General features: G+C 49.2%; 1 protein-coding gene across 1 annotated transcript; it reads right to left on the minus strand.

Annotated features, from left to right (window-relative positions):
• Positions 1 to 10509: 10509 nt before the first annotated feature.
• Positions 10510 to 13935, minus strand: RBP5 (retinol binding protein 5, cellular). Its single transcript, XM_004692918.2, has 4 exons — positions 13810 to 13935; positions 13377 to 13555; positions 11259 to 11360; positions 10510 to 10863 (listed from the first exon to the last, which is right to left on the minus strand). The coding sequence occupies exons 1-4, from the start codon at positions 13880 to 13882 to the stop codon at positions 10810 to 10812; spliced, it is 408 nt and encodes a 135-aa protein (XP_004692975.1). The 5' UTR covers positions 13883 to 13935; the 3' UTR covers positions 10510 to 10809.
• Positions 13936 to 14902: the final 967 nt, after the last annotated feature.

The raw sequence follows: 14902 nt of genomic DNA on the forward strand, positions 1-14902 counted from the left end.
GAGAGGTCTGCCACGCCATGTGGTCACCTCCGGGGCAGGTGGGAATCGAACTCATGCGGAAGTGGCTTTAGCTTCTCAGTGCTGTGCTTTAACCCGTTGCGCCACCAGGGAGGGCCACCACCAATTATTTTTTTTATAACAAAACTAAGATGCTATTTGCTCCTTCCTCTTGTTCTTCCTTGAAGTGTGAGGACATTGTCCCAATAATTAATGAAATGTGTGATTGTATCTCCTGTGTTTTAAAATGCCACCAGAGAGGGCCGATAACTAAATTTTTAAAAAAGACCATCTAAAAATGAAAATGGAATTCTAAACTGGTTTTGTGTGAGGACACTTGTTTCTAACAGGAATGATCCCGGTTAGTTGGGACTTTCATCCAAACTGGCTCCATCCCAGGCAAACAGAATTGCTGGCTATTTCTAGTTCAGCAGTCATCCTCTTGCCCCCTTTCCTTCGGCCAAATGTAAGTCTCTCAAGAGCCAAAGCCACATCTGTTTTGTGTATAGGTCCCCAAACCTAGATAGGAGGGCTGAATAAAGGGAGGGGAGCAAGGAACTTCAAATTGTAAGTACACGATGTTCACAAAAATCAAGAACAGCCATGGAACACTCCAAAGTAAGTATGAGCATATTAGAGTATAGAGATTTCTCTCTGGGGTGGAAAGTAGCTCTCTGGTGGGGTCCGTGATAGTGTTTACAAATGTGGAACTACAGTGCTACCCCCTGATGTTTACAGTGTTATAAACCACTAACCATGGATTCGAAGTTTTCTCGGTTGAGTGAAATTCCTGTAATGTTACGTTTAGTCACTTTAATCATGACTAAATAATCTATTTAAAATGCTCATTGTCACCAGACAAGAAGACTGAGGCCATAGTCCTGAAGATAAGTCTAGACCCAGCTTGGGAGCATCTTTAATCAGTGTGATTAATGAAGAGTTGTGTCTTCAGATACAAACTTGGGCCAGACATGGGTGCTCTCAACCTCGGGGCGCTTCTGTTGAGAGACAAATTGGTATTCTGCTACTCAGTCACTGCCATCTCCAGGTCTCCCACCTTTGACTTTTGACTTAATAACATTACAGGAATTTCACTGAACAGAAAGCCCTTTGCCCCTGCATCTGCTGGATTTTGTTTCTCATTAACAGAAGACAGGCACAGGGCAGAAGCAGGAGGGCACCGGCTTCAGAGTTGTGATGGGTTGGGGCGGGGTACATGGGGAGAAAGCAGAGGAAACGCATGCGTATGAGCCCAGAAAGTGCAGACATTTTCACACTTTGGATTTTAATTTTTGGTTTCATTTTTGAATTTCCTGTCGCTGCTGCCACCTGCTGGTCTGTGTGGGGAAGGACTCAACAAGGGCAGTCTGGGCACCCGGCATTTAGAGGAGAGGTCCCCCTCTCTGGAAATCCAAACAGTTGAGGGATACCTGGGCAGAGGTGGTGTGGGTCGGGGTTGAGGGTGGTCAGAGAAGTTTCCTTACTTTTGAAAGCCTGTCCTGGGCCAGGATTTGTTGGGGCTTCTATGCCCAGTGGCTAGTAAGGATGGACCCAGGGAAGAGTAGAGAGCAGAGGCCCCGCTCCTGGGTTTCAGTGCTTAGTGGCCAGGAGAGAATTGGACAGGTCAGGGATTCAAGGGAGAAAAATGACTCTAGGGAGAGCTGGGTCTGACCTGCTTGCTCCTTGAGCAGTGGTGTGAGGCCTCTAAGTTCAGGCTTCTTTATCTATAGATATTTGGGCAGGGGTAAATCACCCCGAAGGAGTCTGAGTGTCAGTCCATCATGCCCTCCCCAGCTTGAATGACTTTCAGTGACTGATCCCCAAGGTGAAGTTCAAGCCTCTGGATTATCTTGGCATAGTCTCCATTCATAACTCATTCTTCATTCATAATTTTTACCCCTTCTCTGTGCTGTTCCCCTTCCTATCTGTGCCAGACACTGGAGGATCTCCCAGTTCCCATTGTCTGGCACTAGCAAACATTTGTGACTCTCTGGCCAACCCCATGTGCTTTGGTTACCACAGGCCCCAGCTTAGTGGTTAAGGGGATGGGTTCTTGGGTTAGGGCTACCAGGTTCAAACTCGAGTTCTGTGAACTTAGAAAACGTGGAGTTGAGGACACATGCATAGGAGTGGGAGAGTGCCTGGCATTTGGCAATAGTCCATAAATACACAACTTGCTTAGAGAGGCAATGTTGAATTGGCGAGGTCAGTGATTCTTAACCGGGAGCCATCTTGCTCCCCAGAGGGTATTTGACAACATCTAGAGATTGACGGTTTTTGCAGTTGGGATGAATGCTACTGGCACCTAATGGGTAGTGGCAGGGTGCTTGCCCCAAGCCAGTATCTCCCACAACACAAACTTTCTTTCCCCAAATCAATATTGTCAATAGTGCCGAAGATGAGAAGCCCTGAGTTTGGTGGTCAGGATCCTCGCTAGCCAATTGTTGGGGCTCAAATCTTAGCTCTGCTTTTATTTGCCTCATGGCCTTTGGAAGTTGTTCTTATTTTATGTGATGCTTACTTTTAGTGCCGACTTGACCGGGCTTGGAGATGCCCAGACATCTGGTTAAACATTATCTCTTGATGCGTTTATGAGGGCGTTTCTGGAAAAGATTCACAGTGGTCTGTGGTTGCACTGGAGGCAGATGGCTGAGAGAGGCATCCAGGTGCCTTCCTGTTTTCCTGAAAGGGAACTGAGGGGTGAGGTTCAGCTGGCCCTGCTGCTTTTACAGTTCCCTGTGGGGTTCTGGCCATCACCACATTACCAGTCCCCCTGCCTCCTATGTTGTGTCCTGGCCTTTGTGGGAGACACTAGTCTTGTGGAAGGCATCCTTGAGGCTTATGTTTTCTCATTGTTGTTCATTTTTGTACTGTATTTGGTTTTTCTCCTCAGCTATAGTTCCTGTAGGTCTCCTACCACCGTATGCTCCTTCACCCCCTATTTTGACGCCCTGCCCTCTCCCCCTCTCTGTTGTTTGCCTCAGGTCAATGGTCAGCTTGCAAGCTTTCTCTTTCTCTTGACATTTTATTAGTTTTCTCTATATTCCATATATAAGTGAAACCATGTGGTATTTCTCATTTTCGTTCTGGCCTATTTCACTTAGGAGAATCCTTTCCATCTCCACCCATGTCGTTACAAATGGCATGAGTTTCCTGTGTACATATACCACACCTTCTTGATCATTCACCTGTTTGGGGACCCATGGGTTGTTTCCATATGTAGGCTTTTGTAAATAGCGCTGCAATAAACAGGAGTGTACTTTCCTTTCGAGGTTCACTCTCCCTCTTTTCAGCAAAGAAACTCTGACTCCAGTGTCACAGCGCTGGTCCTGGAGGGTGGGGAGGGCCCCAGAGAGTCCTTACTGTGTGAGGTACAGCTGCTGGCCTGGGTGTGGCTCCTTCTGACCCTGCTGCTCTGCCCCCCTGGTGAGTGTTAACCTGCCAGCAAAGGTCTGCGTATGGGAGGTAGCCTCCCTGCCTCAGGTAGCATGTTCTCTTTCATGCTTCAGGCTTATTGAGTTGTGTGCAGCTGCACCTGTCATGTTGTGGCAATAAGATCACACATCTGTGAAAGGGCTGGGGTATCACCCGAAGATGGTGGAGTCACCTTTAAACAACTGACCAGAGAAGACCCGGATTCTCAGATGGGCCTCCAGGACCTTAGTGAGGAAGGAGAGGGACACCTGCCTATCTCTGAACATCACTCTAGACTTATGTAGAGGGCAGGTGCTGAGATGCAGCCCTAGGTGTGCAGGTCGTGTCTAGGCTTAGAGCCAGGATGGAAGGGCCTATGATATGAGTGTAGGGCCATACTGCCCTAAGTACCGGCCCCTGTCTTACTGCTAACTTGGAAAATACTGATGCTCTAATGTAAGATGAGGATCACTTGGGATGCAATTAAAACTTGAGAACATATGCTAGCGGTCTGAGGTGCCATTAACTGTTTGCACATGTAGCAGTTCAGAATAATATGTATTCGTTCTCATCATTTCCGAGAGTCAGAAATCTCGAAGCAGCTCAAGGGATTGGCTTGGGCTCAGCGTCTGTCACAGACTGCAGTCACCTGAAGGCTGTTGTGACTAGATGTCCTGCTTCCAAGATGCCCTGCTTCCAAGTGTGGCCATGTGTGCACCTCAGTTCCGTGCCTCCTGGGTCTCTTGCTAGGACACTTGAGTATCCTTTTGATGTCGCCACTGGCTTTCTCCAGAGTGATCTAAGGGAGAACAAGCACGACTGATGCCAAAATGTCTCTTTAAAAAATATTTTTGGGCCCTCCCTTGTGGCGCAGAGGGTTAAAGCACTGCACTAAGAAGCCTAAGCCACTTCTACATGAGTTCCTGCCCGGGAGGTGACGACATGGTGCTGCAGACCTCTCCTGACCCGCCCGCTGCTCCCCTCAGCAGCGTACTTTGTCGATCTGCTTGTTCTGCTCCCCACTCTGTCTCTGGTGAAGCCTCTCGCCACCCCTGAGCCTCTGGCCTGTACCCCTGTTCTTTATGCACAAATAAATAAATCTTGAAAAAATTTTTTTTTGTTTTATCGTGGCACAAATACAACTTGAGATCTTCCCCCTTAACCAATGTTTAAGTGTACAATGCAATATTGTTAACTGGAGACATGAAATTGTAAAAAAATCCAAAAAGTCAATTATCCTAGCCTGGGAAGCGACATAGTAAACTGTTGCCACGTTCTCTTTTGAAATGACTATTCTTTCCTACCTTGTTGTCTTAACACTCCTGTCAAAAAATCCATTGACATAATTTAAGGTGTTTTAAGAAAATTTTCCTGTCTTTGCTAAACACCTGAGAGGCATAAAATATTGTCTTTAGATGAAATTATATTTTGATAATAAAGATTCAGATGATTCCATTAGTGTCTAGACAAATAATTAAGAAATAAGCAATTGAAAGCAAAGAACTATCAAATGCTTAAGAAAATAGAAGATATTTTATACAATAAAAGTGATTGTTAAGTGTTGATTAACATTTTCTTAGTAACTCAGAGTGCCCTAAATACTAAAGATTGAATCACTCCAGCTAGCATTCTGATTCTTCCTAGAATAAGACCAAATAAACGAATACTCACCATTGGAAGTCACCAACATGTACTTAATCATTTATTCAAAGATGATGATGATTATTATTATTTTTATTTATTTGTGCATACAGAACTGGGGTACAAGCCAGAGGCTCAGGGGCGGTGAGAGGCTTCACCAGAGACAGAGTGGGGAGCAGAACAGGCAGATCGACAAAGTACACTGCTGAGGGGAGCAGCAGGCGGGTCAGGAGAGTTCTGCCGAGCCATGTGGTCACCTCTGGAGCAGGCGGGAATTGAACTCATGCAGAAGTGGTTTCAGTTTCTTAGTGCAGTGCTTTAACCCGCTGCGCCACCAGGGAGGGCCAAAGATTATTTTTTTAATGGAATGATCCCACTGAAGGATGACTTTACTCACCACCATCCTTGATGACCTCATGTCCCCTCCCCCCTTAACCTTAGAAGGTGCATTCATGCCCACTGGTTTTTGAAATAGTTTTAGATGACTGAATTGCCTACTATGTATATGAATATCCAGTGTTATTGTTGTTCTGAATTACTTTGCTGTATATTATTCCATCAAATTCCCTTCACTTTGTAAAAAATGGCTGCCTTTCATCCTTTCTTACGCTATATAACACTCCATGGAGTGTTTATACCACATCTTCTTGGTCTAGGGGTTCACTGGTGGACATTTTGGCTGCTTCCACATCCTAACTATTCTAAATGATGTTGCTACGGAACACGCAACTGTGGAACATGTGGGGGGTTTTGTTGATGTTTTGCATTCTGTGGATATATGTGCAAGAGAGGTATTGTGGGGCCCCTGAGTAGTCCCGTTCTGGAGCCATATTTTATGGTACCAGAGACCAATGCTGGCACAGTGTAAGAAGAGACCATACAAAGGAGGGATGCCAGGAAGCAGGGCAGCCATTTTGCAGGCTGGCTATCCCAGAAGTACAATAAATGCATCCACTAGATTAGCAGCATGTTACAGCTCTGAGCTAGATGTGGCTGTATTTCAGTTGCATGAACCGGAAACCGGAGTATTTTTGGGTGCTCTGACCCTCTTCTCCTTCACCCTAAGATCTGAAGGGCCCTTCACTCCTCTCTTCAGAATGATCCACTGGACCCACAGGAGATCAAACACAAGTGGAGGTGGGGTTTGGGAAGGCTAGTAAAGGGGTAAAAGAGACCAAGAACTGTTGGGAAGGACAAAGGACGGGTCCTTTCTAACCTGAAGGTGACCAGTGAGTCTTGAAAATCAAAGACTGCCAGCAGACTGTTCAAAAGGACAAGTTCAGAGTGGTGATTTCAGCACAAATCTCCCTCACCCTTGGGCCTTTGTGTGGACTTTAAGTTTGAAGGTGAGCGGCTCTGGGAGTCAGGGAGAGACTCCAGTCCAAGACGCTAGGGTGAGAGGGGAGAGCAGCAGCTCCCACTATCCCATCCTCACTCCCTATCTGGGACCTTTTGCCTGCTCTGATAGCCAAGGTGAGGGCTATACTGTCTCAAAAGCTCCGGTAGCAGCCACTTATCTTTGGTAGAAATGAGATGTGGGAAGGGTGTTAGGGCCACGGGCAGTGATGCGTCACCCTTAATGCAGAGTACAAGGCTTCGTTTCCACTTAAGAGAATTTCAATCAAAAGCAGAGGTAGGAGGTACCAAAAGTGAAAATAGCTAACTTTTGTCAGGGGGCCCTCTATTCCTGGTATTCTGCTGAGTGATTTTCCAAAGAATCTTCACAAAATCCCTAAGAGGGAGGAAGTATTCTTGGTATTGCATGTCGAACCAATAGACGCAACTCATCAGTAAAAGTGAGTGGCTTGTAGCTGTCACCCACATTGTTAATAAGAGGTACAGTTGGAATCCAGGGTCTGCTCATCTGGCCTGTGTGTGACTCCCTCCTGATTTGGGTCCTGCTTTAGGTTCACCGAGAGCCTCTGAGGCAAGTGCTTTACTGTGAACCCAGTGTGCTGGCCGAACTGGTGACGCTCTGCGTAGGCACTGCCCATGGGGGACAGAACAGAGGCTCCAAGGCTCCCCTTCTTGCAAGTGAGGGAAGAGGGAATGAGGGAATTTGACAGGGTGAGGAGTGAGGGAAGAGGGAAGAGGGAATTTGACAGGGTGAGGAGGGTGGGAGGATCTCCCTCAGCTTGGTGGAAGGCCAGGCCGCCCTTGAGAAGACGGATGCCCTTGTTCTTGCTGAAAGGGTCACATGGCAGATGAATTTATCTCACATCCTGGACACTGAAATGGCCTCTGGTGGGGTCAGTGTGGATAGCAGGTCCCCACAGAGCTGGCGCAGGGATGCCTTGTTGGCTGAGATCTAGGATCTGTGGGTGCTGGCTCTGGGCCCTCAACCAAGGCTTCAAACACTTTGGCTATCATCTTTGTTTCTTTCTGCCCTTCCCCTTCCAAGCAAACCCAAATTGGCTTCATCAGGTCCTTCACGGAGCCCAACAGCCCCCCCCACACCCCCAGACTTGACCCTTTCACTTCCTGTTTTAGTTTTTGTGTCCCCATCCTCACCTGTCCATAATCAGGAACACAGCCCTGGGGTGGCTCCAGATTGGTCCCTGGGGAGCCTGATGGCCTAGGTGCCATCTTCACTGAGGGGCATGGTGGTGGGGGGATGTCCTTGGAGTTCCCCCAGAAAGCTGGGTGGGTGCTGGAGGTGGCCCCCCGCCCCCAGGCTGGACAAGGGCAGGCAGCCCCGGATGAGGAAGGAGAGCCTGTGGAAGGGCTGGGAGAGGGCTCAGAGGAGCAACCACTCCCCTCAGCTTCATCCCCTGGCTGCTTCCTGACCTTAGGGGACCCTTGTCCCAGATGTGGTTTTGCCTCTTGAGGGATAAGTATTGAGTGGGGGAAGGGATACTAGGATGTGCCGTGCTCCCAAAGGGTCCCCCATCTTGTCCTTGTGCTTTAGTATAGGGGAATCTCCTGCTTCCACCTGGCTCCTTTTCCAATGTGCAGGTCTGAGCAGGTGGGGTGGGGCATGTGGGAGACTGAGCCAAGGGGAGAGTGGAGCATTAGGGAGGGATGCACACCTCTGCCACTCCTGCCTCCTTTGGGGGCCCTGACCAGAATGCAGACCTGAGTCCTTGAGCAGCCTGTGCTCCCCACTCAGAAGCACACCCCTGCCCTACATCCACTGTGGGCTACTCTCTTCTGAGCAGAAGGGTCAGACTGGCTAAAAGGTCGAGGGCTAAGATCTCTGGATTCAGGCTGGAAAGCCGCTGTGGGTCCTGGGCCTGGAGGAGTGGGGGCCAGGCGCTTGGCCACAGAAACACACCTTTGGATATTCGATCATCTCCTGGGGCTAAGACACTGTCAACAAAGCCAAAGGCAGCTTTGCCTGCTCCTAAAGGGTTTGGAGAGAGGGGACCCCAGGGGTCCATCTATCCTTTACCACTGTTACCTTCCTGCTTTTTCTTCTTGCTGGTGCCCATCGTGACTAGGTGACCAGCTCTTCCACCTAAGGATGAATGGAAGAGTCTTGGGGTCTTGTGAGGATGAGTTTGTGGATTGGGAGTATGTGTGTGTGTGTGTGCAATGGTGGTAATGGAATATTCAAGAAGTTTTATTAGATGGGATAACTGAACTTTGTGGGTCTGACGCTCATTTGAGCAGTTGCTTACAGAGGAAACAGCAATCCTGTCTCAAAGTTGTAGGTTGGGGGCAGCTAGGTGGGGGCTCCCCACTTCTTTGGAGATGCCTCTGGAACTGTTCCTCCTGTGGTTGTTCGTGTGTGGTTGTGAGGTCTCCAGACCTCTGTCTCGTGAAGGGCTTGGGTGGGTGTGGACTGTGAAGTCGGTGGAGTAAAGGTTCAGGTCACAGGAGTTTTGCAAGTCTGGCTGCTTTCTCTTGGACTTGACAGTGGCCATGTGGACTTTCAGGCCCTCAGGCAAGACTCCAGCAAGGTGGCTGGACTGACCCATAGAGCAGAGGACAAACCCACAGGGAGAGGCTCGGACATGCAGGTGAACTCCGAGTGGCTGGGACACTGGTCGACCTGGCTGCTAAGGCGAAGGGTGAATGCCCAGGCAGCACCCTGCTCTGTTGTGCTTTGCAAAGGCGCAAGGGAGGAAGCAGCAGCCCTTGGATGACTGATGGCTTTGCCCAGAGGAGGGCGCTCCACTCCCCACTCATCTGGGGGCCTCTGCAGAGAGGCTGGGCTGGGCGTAAACCAATCCATTTCCAGTTTGTTTTGCTTTTCCAAATGCTTTCCAGGCTGTATGGTAGGATCAGTGTAGTTGAGTTCTACTTGGCCAGAGCCCCAGTGACTCTTGAGGGTGTAGGGGGCCCAACCAATGCAGGAAGAGGGGTGGGGGTTCATCTAATGAGAATGGGCCAGGGACTTTCCAACAGTACCCCCCTCCCCTTCCTTCCCCAGCCAGGCTCTGTCCCCACCCACACTGAGGCTGCCTCTCTGTCTCTTGCTCCACAGGACTTTTATTCTGGAAGAAGCAGGCTCTGGAGTTAGGGAGGCTGAAACTGGCCCAGACCCTGACAGGACCTACCTTCTGGGCCATTTCCCAGGGTTGGAGGACCCTAATTGTGGGGTCTTGTTCATCTCTTCTCCAGCTGATCCTCTGGTCTTTAAGCAGAGGCTCCTCTAGCCAGGCCTGTCCATCTGCTCCCTGTCCTTGCTGAAACAACCCAAGGCTCCATCTTTCTATCCTTTGGCCTCTATCTGTTTTTCTTTCTCGTCTTTTTCTTGCCTTCTTGCTGCCTGTCCTTCTCAAGCAAACATGGAGTTCAGATCATTATCTAGAAGCTTCCAACCTGCCTCCAGCTATGGACAAAGATCTTTTCCCTCTTCCCCATGTGTAGGAGCATGTGTAAGATAACCAGGAAGAATGTTGCCCAAGTGGTCTGTGGGGGGTGCGGAAGGGGTAGGAAGGAAGATAGGGCCCAAGCCTGGACTTGATTCTGTTGAGCAGGTGAGGCTTTCTCATGAAAAAGGACAAAGAAATGGGCAGAAAGCAAAAGTGAATGACTGGATTAAAAAGATGTGGAACATACGCACAATGGAATATTACTCAGCAATCAAAAAAAGATAAATGCATGCCTTTTGCAGCAACATGGATGGAGCTGGAAAAGATCGTGCTTAGTGAAATAAGCCAGAAAGAAAAGGAAAAATACCGGATGGTTTCACTCATAGCAGGAGTATAACAGACCAGGTGAGAAAATAATAATAATAATGAACAGCCATATACCAGAGACATTTTGTGGGGGTGGAGTGGGGAATGGGATCAAAAACTGCAGGGGGAGGGAAATGCACTGGACTATGGTGATGGCACATGGGTTATTTGGTGATGGGAAGCCCACGGGGATTACAACTGAGATGGAAAAATGCACAAAACGATGTAAAAGTAAACTATTATATTATATAAAAAAAGAAAGAAAGAAAGAGAGAAATGGGCAGAAAGACTGCCTGTTGCTCCTGTTTACATTCTTGAACCCCAGCCACAGTTTCCCAAGGCCAAATAAAGTAAAGTCAAGCTGTATTATTCTCAAGGGTCCTTTCTCCTGGCCTGTTTTTTCATCCAGGAGAACAGACCTTGAGCTGGAGAGGAGGATGAAGGACTGAGGGAAAGCCTGGGGGCTGCAAGTTAACCGATTAACATTATCGGGGAGGGTGAGGAGGGATCCTGAGGGAGGCGAAGTGCCTGGGCAAGGGACTGCTGACTTGGGTCAACCTGGACTGGAAGGAGGGCCCCAGGCGGAGCCCTGGGCTGGTGCTGTCTGGAGGGACATTCGGTTCCTCTCCAGCTACTTGACCTTCCTGAAGACCTGCTCGCACACTGCATCCCTTGCGGTCAGCTCCTGCGGACAGAGTAGGAATGACAGGAAGAAAGACCGTTCTTGCAGCAGGAGCCCCACTGAATCTCCAGGATACATCAGCCCCAGGGTATGATGTATGGAGAATTGTCTCATTGTTCCAAAGCTCAACATTTCATGCCAGAGGAAGGAAGGTAGCTGGGTTAGGAGTGCCAATGGCGGCGTCTATCTCCCGCTCTGATTTATGATCTTTAGTCTGACTTGCAAGCAGGCTGGCCCTGGTTGCTCTATTTCTTTCTCTTCCTACTCTTCTCAGTGCTTTTGTCTTCCTTCCTTGGGCAGCTGGGGACGTGGGTGGGTTGGGAGGAGTAGAGTTCTTTGACTTGGGCACAGGGCTCACTCCTAGCTGGAGCCGCTCTCCCAGCCTTCACCCCACTTACCAGATACAACATCTCTCCCTCCAGCCAGTGTCTCCAGCCTCGGTTGGGGACCTCTCCTTTCTGCACACACACTAGCTGCTCCTCCTCCCAGGTCACGATGGTCTGTAGGGGAAAGCAGGTACAAAGGAAGAGTGGGGGCAGGAAACCCCAAATACATCCCATTCACACCTCCTGGACCCTCCTCCAACATTAGATACCACTTGCTCCAGCCCCTTTATTCTGAGGGAGGAGCTGCCTGACTCCACAGAACTTCCCTTCCCCACTCCCAGAGGCCACCAAGGTGGGCCCGCAGCTCATCGACAGTGACCAACGGGCCAGGGCAGAGATAGAGCAAGATGACCAGGGGGTCACCAGAGATGGGGGCAATGAAGAATGGACTTTGTTGATCTGGAGGGACCTCTGGGATAGACAGATTAGTCTCACCGGGGAATCTCTTTCCTACTTTTTCCTTTTAAGGACTGCTGAAGCATCCAAGAGAATGAAGGACCAAAGCCCAGGGAATCAGAGCCAGGTGGGCCTGAGCATGGTCATGGGTATTGATGAGCTCTCTCATGTGACAGTTCCTACTCCATATGGAGCTCAGGATCTCCAGGACCCTCAGACGCCTTGTGAAGCAGATGGACCTTACCCAGAATGTAGCTTGTCACTGAAAGTGTGACAAGGGAGGGACATGGTCGACCTCACTGTTCAGATAGATCCTTGTGGCTACAGTATGTAGACTAAATTAGCCACAATTCTGGGCACTAGCTGAGAAATGAGGGAGGGCCTAAGTTAAGTTGTAATGGTGAGGAAGGCCAGAAAGGAAGAGATGAGTGGCCACGAGGACAGCAATGTTCAGTAGAAATTTAATGGATCATAAATGCAAACCACATTTATAATTAAAAAATGCATAGTAGCCACATAAAAAAAAGTAAAAGGAAACAAATGAAGTTTAATTTTAATAATATATGTAACCTGGCATGGCAGACCTCTCCTGACCGGCCCGCCGTTCCCCTCAGCAGTGTATTTCAATAGCTCTGCCAGTTCTGCTCCCCACTCTGGCTCTTGTGAATCCTCTCACTCCCCTCACCTCTGGCCTGTACCCCAATTCTTACATGCATACATAAATAAATCTTTTAAAAAAATATGTAACCTAACATATCCAAACAACTATCATTTCAGCATGTGCTCAATACAAAACTTCTCAGATGTTTTATATTCTTGGTATTTTAAAGATTTTATATTTTGTGTATTTAAAAAATTCAGTATGTATTTTATAATGTTAGCACATCTTCATTTGGATTAGTCCTATTGCAAATGTTCAGTCTCTAGCTATGACTAGTACCTGCTACGTGGGACAGGATAGAAAGTTATAAAGATTTCAGTAAATTAAATGCAGTGTAGAAGATAGAAGCTTTCTGGGCAGATCAAGGCAGTGCTTGTCTGTGTGTGTATGTGCATGTTGGGGGCACACAGGTAAGGCGGGAACAAGACCCACTGACCATGACTGCCAGGTCACTGGTCCTGTCGGCTACTGCCCGATTGTTAATCGGGAGCCAGTGTAAAAAGCAGGAATCGATTTGGGTAGGAAGATAATGACTCTGGGTTTGGTATTAAGGCAGACAGATGGAAATATTGTGGAGGGAGTTGAAAACGTCACACTGAAGCCCAGGAGGTGACTTTGGCCGGGGAAGGCATGTCAAAGTAGTGGAAAGCAAGTAAGCAAATGATTTAACCTGTGGATGGTGTAGGGACAAGAGAGAGAATATCAAGAGCAAAATACTGGGGGAAACCCAGTTCAAGGGACTGCACAGTGGACCAAAGGAACACTTGAGAAGCAGGAAAAGGTGTTACAAAGGCTAAAGGAAGAGACTCTTCAGAGACCTGCAGGGTCACAGGCTAGAGGCTTTGCAAATGTTTGCCCATTGGCTTGAGGGTGACATGCTTTTTGGCCTTTGGGCTGGTGATAAGAGGGGCAGGGGTGAAGTGGGGGAGGAGTGCCAGGGGGGTACACTGGGATCTTGTTATCCTGGGAACCTTTGAGACTCTGGCCCTGGGTGGGCCAGGTCACGGTTTGCCTTAACTTGTGAAGCGGCACCTGCTCATTCACACCCCCAAGACCAAGCCCAGGAGAAGTACCTGGCATTTGCGTCCATCCACGATCCTCAGGTCCTCCTCAAACTCCACTCCCACCTCGAATTCCATTATGTAGTTGCGGAAGGTGCTGAGGGTCTTCACTGTGATGTGGCTGCCCTGCTGGTCAATCTCTTTGTCGGGCTTGAGCAGCAGTGCGATCTTTCGCAGAGCCACGTTGATGTCTGTGGGGGCTATCTCTTAGCAGGGGTGCAGACGGGGCACCTGGGGGCTGGACTATCCCTCCACTGGGACTGCAGATTTGCTTGCTCCTAGTAATGCCCCATTGGAAATGGGTCCCAAGTCAGGTGCCAGCACCCAAACCTCTCCAGCATCCAACCCCAGTCCCCCAGCCCCACTTCCCAATATTTCTGGAGCCCGGAGAGGAGAGGGAAGGAGGGAATGATTGAGAGGGGGCCTGGGGTGTGGGGGCCATTACTTAGGGCTTGTAGGTAGTCCTCCAAGTTCTTCTGTGAGACAAAGCGATAGAAGCCTGTGAGGTTGGGTGGCATTGTGCAAGCTAGCTGAGAAGAGGATCAAGATTCAGGAGAAGTATAAGCTGCAGGGTGAGGAGGAAGGGAGTGCTGGTGGCAGGTGAGGACAATGGAGACTCCCCACTGGGCCCCTTCGGAATAGGCTTGTGTAAATGGCTGTGCTCACCAGGGTTTTTATAGAACTGGGGCCCTTTTGCAATAAAAGTTCCTACCAACTTCCTCCCTCCCCCTTTCTACCCCATGATGAATCTGGGCTGGGTGTCAGCAGCCAGAGGGAGGGGCAAGGACTTGGCAAGGTTGTACATGGCCTTGGATTTTCCTGCGGAAGGAACCTGGAGCAGGCTCTGGGATGCCACTCAATCAAGACTTGAGTCTTTTTTAAGGTCAGTTTTGGACACAAGCCCATTTGGGGCAGACCAGGAATCCACCCCAGAGCCCTGAGGGGCAATCTGCCAGGGGAGAGGGCGCAGCTTACTGCACAGAGTAGGCTCACCTGAGATTCCCGGATGGAGTCCAGAGGCCTGAGTCAGGGGGAGTTGTTGGGGAGTGAAGGGGCAGCCAACTGGACAGGATTTGATAGGACGAAAAATCCATAATGCCCTCCACAGTTGCCTCTGACAGTTTCCAAGCTGAGTCCCCCCCCATTTCTGCCTTTGCAGAGTCCTACAGGGTCATTAGCAGGGAGGCAGGGAGCGCAAGAGGACTGTCAGGAGCCTGAAGAAGTGTTGAGTTCAAAGTTCCAGCTGAAGGGGAGGAGTTTGGTCAGCTGTTCAGGAGTACAGCCTACCCTGGCTTGGTATCCGGGGATTTGCCTCTCCCTAATCACTGATGATATCCTCACCTTGGACAACTAGATGTATCCTCACCTTTGGGGGAGGGCAGTGCTAGAGGATGGTCACCCCAAATGCATATATACACCAACCTCTCAAACTTACCAGTTTTCTTGGCTTGGGACAGGATGGGGTTGGTTCGTCATGGTTTAAGATGGGAAATTTGCAGGAGGGGGAGGCTAGGCAATGGGAAAAATTCCACCTGGTG

The sequence above is a fragment of the Condylura cristata genome, unplaced genomic scaffold (assembly GCF_000260355.1).
Source record: "Condylura cristata isolate star-nosed mole 26May11 unplaced genomic scaffold, ConCri1.0 scaffold00034, whole genome shotgun sequence".
Taxonomy (NCBI): Eukaryota; Metazoa; Chordata; class Mammalia; order Eulipotyphla; family Talpidae; genus Condylura; species Condylura cristata.